This window comes from Ylistrum balloti, unplaced genomic scaffold, assembly GCF_031769215.1.
Source record: "Ylistrum balloti isolate Yb309-2 unplaced genomic scaffold, AGI_CSIRO_Ybal_v1 Utg370372, whole genome shotgun sequence".
Taxonomy (NCBI): domain Eukaryota; kingdom Metazoa; phylum Mollusca; class Bivalvia; order Pectinida; family Pectinidae; genus Ylistrum; species Ylistrum balloti.
Window position 1 is genome coordinate 328,775 of NW_026782261.1, and position 17,583 is coordinate 346,357.

Sequence of the window (17,583 nt, forward strand, 5' to 3'; positions counted from 1 at the left end):
TACAGAAGGGTTTTCTGTATTTTTGGCCTGTATTTATTTTAAATATCTGGGTTTTTACTAGCACTTCTGGTGTGTTTTAGATTTCTGGCGTCTGTTTTTGATATCTGGTGATTGTTTTAAGACTTATAGTGTTTCCGGTATACCTACCATTGACGCCGCTTGAACAAAACACAGGCCTAAAGCCAAATGTTTAAATGTCGGCATCTTCTTATCGTTGATGCATCTAGAACAAGATATATATTGTCATGAGTTGATTGTCCAACAAGGAACCGGAGATCTTTTAAAAGAAATTTATGGTACAACTTTTACAAGCCTTTAATTAATCATTTCAATGAAGGATAACAATTCTTCGAATCGCATTATTTTAGCCGACCTGTTATTAAGGAATATGTTAGAGAATATTCCTCTGTCTCCTCTAGCCACTCGCCCTTTATATGCCCTGTCCAGTATCACTAGGAGGAGTATCTGTAATTAAATATCATAATGGATATCATCAATAATCGTTTAATTTTGGCGATACTAGCTACGTTTTAAAAATTTGGAAGGGAAAAGAGGACAATATAAGCATAAAATTTTAAAACAGATATTGAGAAGTGTTCTCCCCACACTTTTGTCTGAAAAGTTGTCTTTATCCATAGTTGGGTCAGAGAAGCGTTTTACCCCAAAGTTTCTTTAGAACAGCGCATCTTTGAATTAAGCTCATAATTTGTTCGTGGTGTTGTATTTACGTTTGATCATGGTGTTGTATTCATCACATAGTTTGATTGTGAAGTTGTATTTACAACATAGTTTGATCGTGGTGTTGTTTTCACCACATAGTTTGATCGTGGTGCTATATGTACCACATAGTTTAATCGTGGTGTTGTATTCACCACATAGTTTAATCGTGGTGTTGTATTCACCATATAGTTTGATCGTGGTGTTGTATTCACCACATAGTTTAATCGTGGTGTTGTATTTACCACATAGTTTGATCGTGGTGTTGTATTTACCACAAGTTTTGATCGTGGTGTTGTATTCACCACATAGTTTGATCGTGGTGTTGTATTTACCATATAGTTTGATCGTGGTGTTGTATTTACTACATCGTTTGATCGTGATGTTGTATTTGACACATCGTTTGATCGTGGTGTTGTATTTACTATATCGTTTGATCGTGGTGTTGTATTTACCACATAGTTTGATCAAGGTATTGTATTACCACATAGTTTGATCGTGGTGTTGTATTACCACATAGTTTGATCGTGGTGTTGTATTTACCACATAGTTTGATCGTGGTGTTGTATTTACCACATAGTTTAATCGTGGTGTTGTATTCACCATATAGTTTGATCGTGGTGTTGTATTTACCACATAGTTTGATCGTGGTGTTGTATTTACCACATAGTTTGATCGTGGTGTTGTATTCACCACATAGTTTGATCGTGGTGTTGTATTTACCACAAGTTTTGATCGTGGTGTTGTATTCACCACATAGTTTGATCGTGGTGTTGTATTTACCACATAGTTTGATCGTGGTGTTGTATTCACCACATAGTTTGATCGTGGTGTTGTATTTACCACATAGTTTGATCGTGGTGTTGTATTTACTACATCGTTTGATCGTGATGTTGTATTTGACACATCGTTTGATCGTGGTGTTGTATTCACCATATAGTTTGATCGTGGTGTTGTATTTACCACATAGTTTGATCGTGGTGTTGTATTCACCACATAGTTTGATCGTGGTGTTGTATTCACCACATAGTTTGATCGTGGTGTTGTATTTACCACATAGTTTGATCGTGGTGTTGTATTTACGTTTGATCGTGGTGTTGTATTCACCACATAGTTTGATCGTGGTGTTGTATTTACCACATAGTTTGATCGTGGTGTTGTATTTACGTTTGATCGTGGTGTTGTATTACCACATGGTTTGATCGTGGTGTTGTATTTATCACATAGTTTGATCGTGGTGCTATATATACCATATAGTTTGATCGTTGTGCTATATGTACCACATAGTTTGATCGTGGTGTTGTATTCACCACATAGTTTGATCGTGGTGCTATATGTACCACATAGTTTGATCGTGGTGTTGTATTCACCACATCGTTTAATCGTGGTGTTGTATTACCACATAGTTTGATCGTGGTATTGTATTCACCACAGAGTTTGATCGTGGTGTTGTATTTACGTTTGATCGTGGTGTTGTATTCACCACATAGTTTGATCGTGGTGTTGTATTTACCACATAGTTTGATCGTGGTGTTGTAGTTACCACAAGTTTTGATCGTGGTGTTGTATTCACCACATCGTTTGATCGTGGTGTTGTATTCACCATATAGTTTGATCGTGGTGTTGTATTTACCACATAGTTTTATTGTGGTGTTGTATTTACCACATAGTTTGATTGTGGTGTTGTATTTACCACATCGTTTGATCGTGGTATTGTATTCAAAACATAGTTTGATCGTGGTGTTGTATTTACCACATAGTTTGATTGTGGTGTTGTATTTACCACATAGTTTGATCGTGGTGTTGTATTTACCACATAGTTTGATCGTGGTGTTGTATTTACCACATAGTTTGATCGTGGTGTTGTATTTACCACATATTTACCACATAGTTTGATCGTGGTGTTGTATTTACCACATAGTTTGATCGTGGTGTTGTATTTACCACATAGTTTGATCGTGGTGTTGTATTTACTACATAGTTTAATCGTGGTGTTGTATTTACCACATAGTTTGATCGTGGTGTTGTATTTACCACAAGCTTTGATCGTGGTGTTGTATTTACCACAAGCTTTGATCGTGGTGTTGTATTTACCACAAGCTTTGATCGTGGTGCTATATGTACCACATAGTTTGATCGTGGTGTTGTATTTACCACATAATTTGATCGTGGTGTTGTATTTACAACATAGTTTGATCGTGGTGTTGTATTTACCACATAGTTTGATTGTGGTGTTGTATTTACCACATCGTTTGATCGTGGTGTTGTATTCAAAACCTGGTTTAATCGTGGTGTTGTATTACCACATAGTTTGATCGTGGTGTTGTATTACCACATAGTTTGATCGTGGTGTTGTATTCACCACAGAGTTTGATCGTGGTGTTGTATTCACCACATAGTTTGATCGTGGTGTTGTATTCACCACATAGTTTGATCGTGGTGTTGTATTCACCACATAGGCTGATCGTGGTGTTGTATTTACCACATAGTTTGATCGTGGTTTTGTATTCACCACATAGTTTGATCGTGGTGTTGTATTCACCACATAGTTTGATCGTGGTGTTGTATTTACCACATAGTTTGATCGTGGTGTTGTATATACCACATAGTTTGATCGTGGTGCTATATGTACCACATAGTTTGATCGTGGTGTTGTATTTACCACATAGTTTGATCGTGGTGTTGTATTCACCACATAGTTTGATCGTGGTGTTGTATTTACCACATAGTTTGATCGTGGTGTTGTATTCACCACATAGTTTGATCGTGGTTTTGTATTCACCACATAGGCTGATCGTGGTGTTGTATTCAACACATAGTTTGATCGTGGTGTTGTATTTACCACATAGTTTGATCGTGGTGTTATATTTACGTTTGATCGTGGTGTTGTATTCACCACATAATTTGATCGTGGTGTTGTATTTACCACATAGTTTGATCGTGGTGTTGTATTTACCACAAGCTTTGATCGTGGTGTTGTATTTACCACATAGTTTGATCGTGGTGTTGCTAAATGTACCACATAGTTTGATCGTGGTGTTGTATTTACCACAAGGTTTGATCGTGGTGTTGTATTTACCACATAGTTTGATCGTGGTGTTGTATTTACCACAAGCTTTGATCGTGGTGTTGTATTTACCACATAGTTTGATCGTGGTGTTGTATTCACCACATAGTTTGATCGTGGTGTTGTATTTACCACATAGTTTGATCGTGGTGTTGTATTTACCACATAGTTTGATCGTGGTGTTGTATTTACCACATAGTTTGATCGTGGTGTTGTATTTACCACATAGTTTGATCGTGGTGTTGTATTTACCACATAATTTGATCTTGGTGTTGTATTTACAACATAGTTTGATCGTGGTGTTGTATTTACCACATAATTTGATCGTGGTGTTGTATTTACAACATAGTTTGATCGTGGTGTTGTATTTACCACATAGTTTAATCGTGGTGTTGTATTCACCATATAGTTTGATCGTGGTGTTGTATTTACCACATAGTTTGATCGTGGTGTTTTATTTACTACATCGTTTGATCGTGGTGTTGTATTTACCACATAGTTTGATCGTGGTGTTGTATTTACCATATAGTTTGATAGTGGTGTTGTATTTACCATATAGTTTGTTCGTGGTGTTGTATTTACGTTTGATCGTGGTAATGTATTCACCACACAGTTTGATCGTGGTGTTGTATTTACCACATAGTTTGATCGTGGTTTGATCGTGGTGTTGTATTTACCACATAGTTTGATCGTGGTGTTGTATTCACCACATAGTTTGATCGTGGTGTTGTATTTACCACATAGTTTGATCGTGGTGTTGTATTTGACACATCGTTTGATCGTGGTGTTGTATTTACTATATCGTTTGATCGTGGTGTTGTATTTACCACATAGTTTGATCAAGGTATTGTATTTACCACATAGTTTGATCGTGGTGTTGTATTTACGTTTAATCGTGGTGTTGTATTCACCATATAGTTTGATCGTGGTGTTGTATTTACCACATAGTTTGATTGTGGTGTTGTATTTACCACATCGTTTGATCGTGGTATTGTATTCAAAACATGGTTTGATCGTGGTGTTGTATTTACCACAAGTTTTGATCGTGGTGTTGTATTTTGATCGTGGTGTTGTATTTACCACATCGTTTGATCGTGGTGTTGTATTCACCATATAGTTTGATCGTGGTGTTGTATTTACCACATAGTTTGATCGTGGTGTTGTATTTACTACATAGTTTAATCGTGGTGTTGTATTTACCACATAGTTTGATCGTGGTGTTGTATTTACCACCACATAGTTTGATCGTGGTGTTGTATCGTGGTGTTGTATTCACCACATAGTTTGATCGTGGTGTTGTATTCACCACATAGTTTGATCGTGGTGTTGTATTTACCACATAGTTTGATCGTGGTGTTGTATTTACGTTTGATCGTGGTGTTGTATTCACCACATAGTTTGATCGTGGTGCTATATGTACCACATAGTTTGATCGTGGTGTTGTATTCACCACATAGTTTGATCGCGGTGTTGTATTCACCACATCGTTTAATCGTGGTGTTGTATTACCACATAGTTTGATCGTGGTGTTGTATTCACCACATAGTTTGATCGTGGTGCTATATGTACCACATAGTTTGATCGTGGTGTTGTATTTACCACATAATTTGATCGTGGTGTTGTATTTACCACAAGCTTTGATCGTGGTGCTATATGTACCACATAGTTTGATCGTGGTGTTGTATTTACCACATAGTTTGATCGTGGTGTTGTATTTACTATATCGTTTGATCGTGGTGTTGTATTTACCACATAGTTTGATCAAGGTATTGTATTTACAACATAGTTTGATCGTGGTGCTATATGTACCACATGGTTTGATCATGGTGTTGTATTTACTACATCGTTTGATCGTGGTGTTGTATTTACCACATAGTTTGATCGTGGTGTTGTATTTACCATATAGTTTGATCGTGGTGTTGTATTTACCATATAGTTTGTTCGTGGTGTTGTATTTACCACATAGTTTGATCGTGGTGTTGTATTCACCACATGGTTTGATCGTGGTGTTGTATTTACCACATAGTTTGATCGTGGTGTTGTATTCACCACATAGTTTGATCGTGGTGTTGTATTTACAACATAGTTTGATCGTGGTGTTGTATTTACCACATAGTTTGATCGTGGTGTTGTATATACCACATAGTTTGATCGTGGTGTTGTATATACCACATAGTTTGATCGTGGTGTTGTATTTACCACATAGTTTGATCGTGGTGTTGTATTTACGTTTGATCGTGGTGTTGTATTCACCACATAGTTTGATCGTGGTGTTGTATTTACCACATAGTTTGATCGTGGTGTTGTATTTACGTTTGATCGTGGTGTTGTATTCACCACATAGTTTGATCGTGGTGTTGTATTTACCACATAGTTTGATCGTGGTGTTGTATTTACCACATAGTTTGATCGTGGTGTTGTATTCACCATATAGTTTGATCGTGGTGTTGTATTCACCACATCGTTTGATCGTGGTGTTGTATTCACCATATAGTTTGATCGTGGTGTTGTATTTACCACATAGTTTGATCGTGGTGTTGTATTTACCATATAGTTTGATCGTGGTGTTGTATTTACTATATAGTTTGTTCGTGGTGTTGTATTTACCACATAGTTTGATCGTGGTGTTGTATTTACGTTTGATCGTGGTGTTGTATTCACCACATAGTTTGATCGTGGTGTTGTATTTACCACATAGTTTGATCCTGGTGTTGTATTTACGTTTGATCGTGGTGTTGTATTCACCACATAGTTTGATCGTGGTGTTGTATTCACCACATAGTTTGATCGTGGTGTTGTATTTACCACATAGTTTAATCGTGGTGTTGTATTCACCATATAGTTTGAATTCACCACATCGTGGTGTTGTATTCACCACATCGTTTAATCGTGGTGTTGTATTACCACATAGTTTGATCGTGGTGTTGTATTCACCACAGAGTTTGATCGTGGTGTTGTATTCACCACATAGTTTGATCGTGGTGTTGTATTTACCACATAGTTTGATCGTGGTGTTGTATTTACGTTTGATCGTGGTGTTGTATTCACCACATCGGCTGATCGTGGTGTTGTATTCACCACATAGGCTGATCGTGGTGTTGTATTTACCACATAGTTTGATCGTGGTTTTGTATTCACCACATAGTTTGATCGTGGTGTTGTATTCACCACATAGTTTGATCGTGGTGTTGTATTAACCACATAGTTTGATCGTGGTGTTGTATTCACCACATAGTTTGATCGCGGTGTTGTATTCACCACATCGTTTAATCGTGGTGTTGTATTACCACATAGTTTGATCGTGGTATTGTATTCACCACAGAGTTTGATCGTGGTGTTGTATTAACGTTTGATCGTGGTGTTGTATTTACGTTTGATCGTGGTGTTGTATTCACCACATAGTTTGATCGTGGTGTTGTATTTACCACATCGTTTGATCGTGGTATTGTATTCAAAACATGGTTTGATCGTGGTGTTGTATTTACCACAAGTTTTGATCGTGGTGTTGTATTCACCACATAGTTTGATCGTGGTGTTGTATTTACCATATAGTTTGATCGTGGTGTTGTATTTACTACATAGTTTGATCGTGGTGTTGTATTCACCACATAGTTTGATCGTGGTGTTGTATTCACCACATAGTTTGATCGTGGTGTTGTATTCACCACATAGGCTGATCGTGGTGTTGTATTCACCACATAGTTTGATCGTGGTGTTGTATTTACTACATAGTTTGATCGTGGTGTTGTATTCACCACATAGTTTGATCGTGGTGTTGTATTCACCACATAGTTTGATCGTGGTGTTGTATTCACCACATAGGCTGATCGTGGTGTTGTATTCACCACATAGTTTGATCGTGGTGTTGTATTTACTACATAGTTTGATCGTGGTGTTGTATTCACCACATAGTTTGATCGTGGTGTTGTATTCACCACATAGTTTGATCGTGGTGTTGTATTCACCACATAGGCTGATCGTGGTGTTGTATTCACCACATAGTTTGATCGTGGTGTTGTATTTACTACATAGTTATACAGTTAAACCTTAATTTGGCAGTAAGAGAGATTTGGCAAACCTCGTTCAACTGACAAATCTGGAATTTTAATCACAGACATTAATGCTAAGACTTTCATCGCTACATGATTATATCCCACAACTTTGTTGTCATAACAATACATTATCATATACCACAACTTTGTTGTCATAACAAAAATATGCGTTTCCAAATGTGTCGTAACACACTGTCATAAAGTTAACTGCATTTTGATTAAAACAAAATTATATTACAAAAAAAATCACAGATATACAGAATTGAATTGTTTACTAAATGAATAACAGAAATAATGGACATAAACTGTACTGCGCGGACAAGATGATCTTTAATACTAGAAAATCATGAAAAATTTATAGTTTTTCTTCAGAAATATCTTACATCTAAAAGGATCATCAGGGCTGCAAACACCACTGCTGTCGTGTCGTAGTGATGGAGGGTAGAGTCCAAAATAGTAGTGGTACAGTCCTAAAAGCAATGTAACATCCTACTCAAATAGTCATATACGTGTTTGATCAAATGACGTTGCAGTCATGTGTTAGTGACCCAAGTTAAACCCAAGAGATGTTATTCATCTTCCAACCAGTTACAAACTGGAGTTAGGCATCCAGAGTGAGGCATCCGCATCCAGAGTTAGGCATCTAGAGTTAGGCATCCAGAGTTAGGCATCTAGGGTTAGGCATTTACTCATCTACTATTCATACATGTTTACTAAAAGAGTTACTTGTAGGTATGTAATCATGCACTTTGTAAATATGGATAACAATGGCCGAATACACACATTATTGTGCGTTCTTTACAGAAAAGAGTTTTGCACATAATTATGAATACTTTACAGAAAAACGAGTGAGGGGGCTATGTTTTGTTTATGATAAATCACTTTGACACTTTCAACCAACTTTCTGTAGTAACATCATCTTTTTAAAATAATTTCATTTTTACACAGAAAATGTTAAAAAGCTGAATCTCGTGTCATAAAATTCCGTATATGATGAAATCTCATTTAGTATACTATATAGAAGGCAGACTGACAGCAAGTAACACAATTACGTCTTGCTTTTATGTTAAGTTATCTCTAAATAAGACACACACGTTTTTTTCATAGTACAAACCTCACTATACGCCGAATTAATGGGACACAGATTTCTCACATAGCTATTCAGGTATGGCCAGCGGATACCATAATCATTATCACAGTGATTACAGGTCCAGGGCCAACTTCCCGTCAGCCGTCCATTTAATTGTAAGTTACTAAAGACACTTGACTGACGTAAACAACACTTTCCCTACAACAAAATAGTATGCAGTGGTTAGCGATAGACCATCGTAGTAATCAATTTACCAATGCCTAATTATAAATGAAACGAAAATAGCAAAGAAAAACACTTTCGATAACACATTACTCCAATCAAGGCTTCATGACAATTACAATCTTTCTTAGAGCATGCACAAAGTCGACAATTAATAGTCTATACATGTGTAGAATTAGTATCTAGGTCTCTATCGGAGAAGAACAAATTATATATAAATGATGCTGGCATATAAAATGTCATATGCTTCACGGACACTGATATTTTGTTGAATTGAATAAATCTATAGAAATGAGTCTTATCCATCATACATCATGAAAGAACCATATCCTCTTAATGAACAAAGTGTTGACGCTGTAATTTATTATCAATGTGACTTATAACCCCTTCAAGTACAGATCTATTTACTTACGTTATAACACAAAGTATTCAAGCTTTGGTTTGTATATTTGTGTGTTCATTAACCTCATAAAGCAGAGTGTGTATTCATATACATGATAAAACTAAGTGTTGAATTCGTCAACTGAAGAACAAACTCGTAACACAGGGTTTCAAAAGTTGCATGTTGATGAAAATTACGGAAAAGTTTTATTGTCGCCATAGTGATCTCATTGAGATTTTTTTAGATCTGTGCGATACGAAGCTGGACATGTTTAATGTCCGTTAGTTTGCCCGTTTAGTGTTGTTGTATACCTGGTGACATTATCAACTTGGATTGACCAAGGATTATTACCAGGGGATATCGTGAAGCACAATACGGTACTCTTTTGGAACACTTTGTCTTATTTTGCTTATGCTTTTTCATGAGTCTCTGTGTAAATCTCTCTTTTGTTTGTATTTCGCCCTAGTGTTATGGAATCTGAATTTTGATCATGACAACAATGTATTGTGACTTGTAGATTATTTCTTGACCTTTTTTTTTTTTTTTTTTGTTGTTTATCTGTGTGTTCACAAATCTCATAAAGTATAGTGTGAATTTACTTACCTGATGAAACAATGTGTTGAAGCCTAGATTCTTGTCCTCAATATACAAAGCTATTCCACTGGCTGGATTATCCGTAACATAGTAATCTTGTAGCGCACGATACATCTCTCCTCGTAGATCCCTATCAAACTGTCACACCATTCATACAAGTTTATCAATAAAGCCAACTTACAGAGATATATGTCCTCATCGGACGAACTTTAATGTCTTAACACAATACACAATTAGAGGTTATAGAAATAGTATGTATACCAAGGCCACTGAGTTATATGTATTAGAGAGAAACAAATATATTATAATCTGTTATAATCGAATTTTCTTCAATTTCCTTATGCAATGTTGTGTTCAATGTTGAGTATTTCTGATGGATGGTTTTGTTATTCTATGCCTGGTTCTCCTTGTAAAAGAGAAGATTTGATAGAATTACGCATATGTAGATAATACAATCTGATTCAGAATTAGATACAGTAGATGCATGTACATCAGTATATATACATAATACAGCAGACCAATGGGTCCACGGAATGAATTGATTCGAAATTAATAATATTTTCTTTCGAATCACGCGACCACGTTCAAAGTGGTAAGGTACCATGTGAAAATAAACATATACTTGACAGAATAAATACATGATATCTGACAAAAAATCAAGATACAAAAATGAAGAAAGATGTAAAGAATATGAATGATTTTCGACTTTTTTACAGGGGATAGCACTACATCTGCCATGTCAGTGTAACCATTCTTGCTTTCATTTGAAAACGTGATATAACTACATTAAATAGTTTGGACGTACACGGTGGTGTTCTGTCGATGAGCCAGAAGAGGCTTTTCGTAACATTGATTCATTTTTTTATTCATATAAAGGTCTCTGTGTAATCCTATCGTTTTGCTTATCTTGCAATCCTTAGATCAGTATTTTCTATAAGTTCCATGCTTTTTTTTTTTTTTTTTTTTTTGGTGTGTGTTTTTTTATGTTAGTTTTTGTTTTTCGTTGTTTTGTTTGTTTGTTTTTTGTTTTTGGTTTTTCATCATTTCGACATCTAAATACAGCATATCATTAGGTTGGAGAATGTAAAAGTTTTCTCAAAACCGTTGTCATGAAATGGACTATTGTTGTTCTACCTTAATTTTATCTTTAGGTATCCAGTTTCCTTAGCTTCCTTTGATCCTCGGTTAAACTTGTGTTTCCCATTCTTAACCCGATACTGGATAAATGTACGATTACTTATTGCAGATACATTACCATGAGTTTGGAAAATAAAACAAATGCTGGTATAGAAATGCAAATGGAATCGCTTTTATCTGATACATTTTCTCATTATTTCACGCCCTTCAACATAGCAATCTAAAAGTTTTTTTTTTTTTTATTTCGATACAAGGAATTCTATTGTTATCTGTTAATTACCTCCAAAAGAACGGCTTCTGGATCAAACTGTTGAATCACTAATTGATATATAAGTATATGGTTTACGCCAACGAAAGACTTACCGCTACTCGGAGTGGTATCCATGCCAGAATGGCAATAAGTTTGAAGACTAAAGATGTCACAACAGCAATTACTGCCTACAACAGATTAAAAAAGTTTAGGTGGAATACAGTAACAACAGAGAACAGAGGTTCAGCCGGGCACTGCCTACAACAGATAAAAAAGGTCAGGCGGAGTACAGTAACAACAGAGAACAGAGATTTAGCCGGGCACTACCTACAACAGAGAACAGAAGTTTAGCCAGGCACTACCTACAACAGAGAACAGAGGTTTAGTCAGGAACTGCCTACAACAGAGAACAGAAGTTTAGCCAGGCACTACCTACAACAGAGTAAATAAGGTTAGGCGGAGTACAGTAACAACAGAGAACAGAGATTTAGCCGGGCACTACCTACAACAGAGTAAATAAGGTTAGGCGGAGTACAGTAACAACAGAGAACAGAGGTTTAGTGAGGAACTCACTACAACAGAGAACAGAGATTTAGCCGGGCATTGCCTACAACAGAGAACAGAGGTTTAGTGAGGAACTCACTACAACAGAGAACAGAGGTTTAGCCGGGCATTGCATACAACAAAGAACAGAGGATAAGCCTAGCACTGTCTACAACAGAATAAATCAAAGTACTGAAAGTACTGAAAGGCTAAACGTATTGCAAAATGTTCACAAATAACTGCAAAGCTATATTACTTCCCCCATACTCCATACTTTGGAATGCAAAATTTACTTAAATAAGAGAACCAGAGGCTATTTTTCTTAATTTTAAGCGATTTTATATCTTCTTTAATTCTTATTTCAAATTTGACGACAATAATGTGAATAAATAAAAATAGGTAAAAAAAATAACAAAATGCACACAACCATATATTTATTGCTAACAAGCCAAATGACAAATAGCTCTATGATGAAGTTGACTAAATAAAACCTTTGAAATACCCAAGATGTTGCAATTACTATCCTATCAATATGAGGATTTAAACAAATCGAAAGGACTTTATACCTACTTCTTTATTTTGAATGTATTGCAAAGTAATGGTCCTTACTTATTATAATCATATTTGTAGTTGAGGAAAGTAGATAAGGTATACACAGCATTTCAGATAGATAAAAGTGTAAGTAATTACATTAAATGTATTTGCATGCCTGTCTTCCTTGAAGTATCATGGTTAGACTTTTCTTCCAGTAATTACGTCTATAAATGCATAGTTCTATGAGATGAAACCAGACTTCAATATATATACAAAATTTACAATATTTTCACTATAGCTACTATTATTTCTGATCTCCAATGCATTAGATAATGTCACCATGACACGCTAAATGAATAAATATGTTACGGAAATATTTCGTTTTAGTTAATTGATAATTATAAACATGAATATTTTTGGGGTTTTTTTATACGCGCTTTGTTTAAAGGAATATTTTCATTTCAAGGAACTTTGATACACATTAATAAACATTGAGAAATCAGCACAATCAACCTTCATCAAATAAAACTAAAAGACAAAAAATATAGGATATAACAAAGTCAACATCATGATCAGTACAGTATTGAAAATATATTATTCATAAATCATGAGCACCAAATGTACCTTGCCTACGAAGCGCAAACTTTTTATCTTCAAAAACATGAAAAAGTGTCATGGCGGTGGATGTGAAAATCCTGTAAAAGTGTCATATCGGCGAGTGTGCGCGTAGGACGAACAGTCCAATTTTGTGACGTCTAATGAGGTAAAGTGATGTTATATATTAAGACGATCTTGCCACAACGACAAGGATTAAAGCAAAATTGATGTTCTGTTTGTAAGTTTTGTTTGTTTATAAGTGCTGTTAGTTGATAATTCAAACCAAGCCCCCAGACTAGCTTCTTATCATGGCGCCAACTCGCACGTACGTTTACGTCATGTCGAGAATTCCGTAAAATATATTGTTCAAAATTTATCAATAGTTCAACCACACTGTGCTTCTTATTTGAAATATATAGTAATTGTATTGTTATTAAAAAATAAACTAATTTTGGATGCTTTTAAAATAGCGATTTGAAAAATCGCGGCATTATTTACGCAAAAAATTGCCGCTAGAGGGTTCTAACTCTTTTCGATATTTCAGCCAATGAGAAGGCCAGGATCGGTAAATTTTGTCTGAAAGGCCGTCGCAATAGGCTATGCGTACTGAGTACGTTTAGCCTAAAAAGGCTAAAGATTAAAGATGTCACAACAGCAATTACTGCCTACAACAGATTAAAAAAGTTTAGGTGGAATACAGTTACAACAGAGAACAGAGGTTTAGCCGGGCACTACCTACAACAGAGTAAAAAAAGTCAGGCGGAGTACAGTCACAGCAGAGAACAGAGGTTTAGTTGGGCACTGCCTACAACAAAGAACAGTGGTTTAGCCAGGCACTGCCTACAACAGAGAACAGAGGTTTAGCCGGGCACTTCTTACAACAGAGAACAGAAGTTTAGCCAGGGACTTCTTACAACAGAGAACAGAGGTTAAGCCGGGCACTGCCTATAACACAGTAAAAAAAGTCAGGTGGAATACAGTTACAACAGAGAACAGAGGTTATGCCGGGCACTGCTTACTGCAGAGAACAGAGTTTTAGCCGGGCACTGCCTACAATAGAGAACAGAGGTTTAACTGGGCACTGCCTACAACAGAGTAAAACAGGTCATGCGGAGTACAGTAAAAACAGAGAACAGAGGTTTAGCTGGGCACTGCCTACAACAGAGTAAAAAATGTTAGATGGAATACAGTAACAACAGAGAACAGAGATTTAGCCAGGCACTGCCTACAATAGAGTAAAAAATGTTAGATGGAATACAGTAACAACAGAGAACAGAGATTTAGCCAGGCACTGCCTACAATAGAGAATAGAGGTTTAGCTGGGCATTGCCTACAACAGAGAATAGAGGTTTAGCCGGGCACTGCCTACAATAGAGAACAGAAGTTTAGCCGGGCACTGCCTACAATAGAGAACAGAGGTTTAGCCGGGCACTGCCTACAATAGAGAACAGAGGTTTAGCCAGGCACTGCCTACAATAGAGAACAGAGGTTTAGCCAGGCACTGCCTACAATAGAGAACAGAGGTTTAGCCAGGCACTGCCTACACCAAAGCAAATTAGGTTAGGCAGAGTACAGTTACAGCAGAGAACAGTGGTTTAACAGGGCACTGTCTACAGCAGAGTAAGATAAGGTCAGATGGAATACAGTGACAACAGAAAACAGAAGTTTAGCCGGGCACTGCCTATAACAGAGTAATGAACATGTAATGCGGACAGTGATTAAAAATGTGAAAAGAATGCGAAAATGATGATTTACAGAATACAACAAATATTGTCAAAGACAAAGTTAACATCAATAGATTGAACATTAATCAAAGTTTTATTACACATAAAACAGCCATGATACTCACCATGTAATACATGGGCCCCATTCCTAGATATATGGTTACGATTCCAACGCAGTAAATGACGAAAGAAACGCAGCCGATACTGACCAATATGATGGACATTATCCTAACCCACGACGTTACATCCCTTCCAGCTATATAGATGTATTCAAACAAGACTTTGATGTCCTTATGGCCAAGTATATCATCAACGCCTAAATAGACTCCAGTTATCAGAAGCCCTAATGAAAACAGCTGTGGGAAAATTAAATGACACTATTATTGCGAAAACATCTGCAAGAATTACATCATTAATGCGTTGTATATAAATTGCTCCAATAGAATTAGCTGTAATTGATACGTCACAAAGATGCAGCCCAATGAGCTCGGAACTACGTCATCAAAATGAATTAAGTAATAGTCACCATTATATTTTATATTTATAAATTATATACCATTTTAAAGCACTGATATTTGTTTTACAATCAGTATCATCCATATAATAATAAACATCGGTATGTTTATCTCAAAGAGAAATACACATTTCCCAATGTCACAGTGGGCAATCATTTACTAAATTTGATACTGTATGATGATACGCACCAGTCCTAGTAGAGTGAAAACCATGAAGCCTACTGACCGACATTTGTTCTCCCTGGATGGCCAAAAAGAAAAACAGAAAAGAGTAAATACACTGTGATATGGCGGGATCATATTTTGTTATTGTAGAACACAATACTGTAATTATTGTAGAACACAACACTGTAGTTATTGTATGACACAATACTGTAGATATTGTATGACTCAATACTGTAGTTTTTGCATGACGTAATATTGTAGCAATTTCATGACACAACATATTAGATATTGTTTTACACAAGATTGTAACTGATGCTTTACACATCGGTTTAGCTAAGGTGAGATACAAATGATACCAAAATGTTGTAGCTGTTGAATGACACAATTGTGTCGATGTCGTATCAATCAATATCATAACTACATGGTACCATAATATCACTAATCTATGATACTACAACATCATTAACGTGTGGTATAAATTTTAATAAATTTACTGAAAAATACAAAGTCGACTTACTTTAAGTAATTCATGAAAATCTGCCAGCTCGAAGTTTCCGTCTCTTGTTCAGAATCGTTTTCAAATCCAAACTTGTAGAAATAAATAATATTGAAAATCTGCAACATAAATCATTTTAAATAATGAAATATTTATTGAATAAAATGATTATATGATTTTGCAACCAACTGACACTATCATATCTTGCGATACATGCCCCCTTCAAGGTAAACAAAGAACCAAATGATATGGTTGCGACCGTTTATATCATCCCTCATAGTTTGCTGATAACGAAAAATAGTTTCTCGTATTGACAATTCACCGTAATACTCAAAATATTTCAACCTTAGTGGTGAAAATTAATTTGTGTGAGGTAAAAGGCCGTCTTCATTATTTCTATAATAATCAAAGTAAAAGTACATCTTTTCCTTTCTTTTTCAATTTTTTTCATTGACAAATGTTTTACCTGTTTTTCTCGGACAATATGGCCGTAATTGGCGGAGACATTAACAAACCAATCGATAATTTAACATTGTTTACCTAACCTGCCGGCCGGCATTATAGAACAGAATTCTCACATCTTATGTCAGATGAACTTGTTAATTTACACGATAGTCATGCTATCCAAACAACGGTCATTTGTTAAGATAACCTAAGAATTGAGATAGATAATCAAAATGGCGAAGGAAAGATCACAAACAATGAAATACATGTACTTGATTGTCATAGAGCAGGTTGAGAACACTTTTCATGGTATTGCGTCGTTATATATGACATGTATAAAACCTTCTTTTTTTTATTCTTGAGCGAAAATCGATGTCAGTAAGGCAACGGAATATTTTCAGACAGACATATATTGTAGCAGCAATACCTATGTTCATGATGTACGTATTATGTAAACAAAATGTGATACGTGTCTGACCGTATTCATTAGCATGTGTCCAGGTATTAATACAATAATAATATATCTCTGTGATTACAACTTCGCCAACATGTCGGTATCTATACAGAATAATGTACTATAACACGTGTCACTCTGAAATTCGTATAATAAACTTTTCGTTTTGACAGCTTTTGTATCCGGGTCATCATAAGAAAAGAAGTTCATATAGTACAACCTGTAGAAGTGTGTGAAGTTTCGATGACTACACCGACATCTTTATCAAACAATGAACAGTGTGGAGGGTACGTATAGTACAACCTGTAGAAGTGTGTGAAGTTTCGATGACTACACGACATCTTTATCAAACAATGACCAGTGTGGAGGGTGCGTATAGTACAACCTGTTGAAGTGTGTGAAGTTTCGATGACTACACCGACATCTTTATCAAACAATGAACAGTGTGGAGGGTACGTATAGTACAACCTGTAGAAGTGTGTGAAGTTTCGATGACTACACGACATCTTTATCAAACAATGACCAGTGTGGAGGGTGCGTATAGTACAACCTGTTGAAGTGTGTGAAGTTTCGATGACTACACGACATCTTTATCAAACA

The 17,583-nt window shown here is 36.0% G+C and overlaps 1 protein-coding gene across 1 annotated transcript; it reads right to left on the reverse strand.

Annotated features, from left to right (window-relative positions):
• Positions 1-315: 315 nt before the first annotated feature.
• On the reverse strand, positions 316-15,055 carry LOC132554041 (uncharacterized). The gene is made up of 6 exons (XM_060218338.1): positions 15,035-15,055; positions 11,625-11,699; positions 10,134-10,262; positions 8,951-9,124; positions 8,220-8,306; positions 316-465 (listed from the first exon to the last, which is right to left on the reverse strand). Exons 1-6 carry the CDS (start codon positions 15,053-15,055, stop codon positions 316-318), a joined length of 636 nt encoding a protein of 211 aa, XP_060074321.1.
• Positions 15,056-17,583: the final 2,528 nt, after the last annotated feature.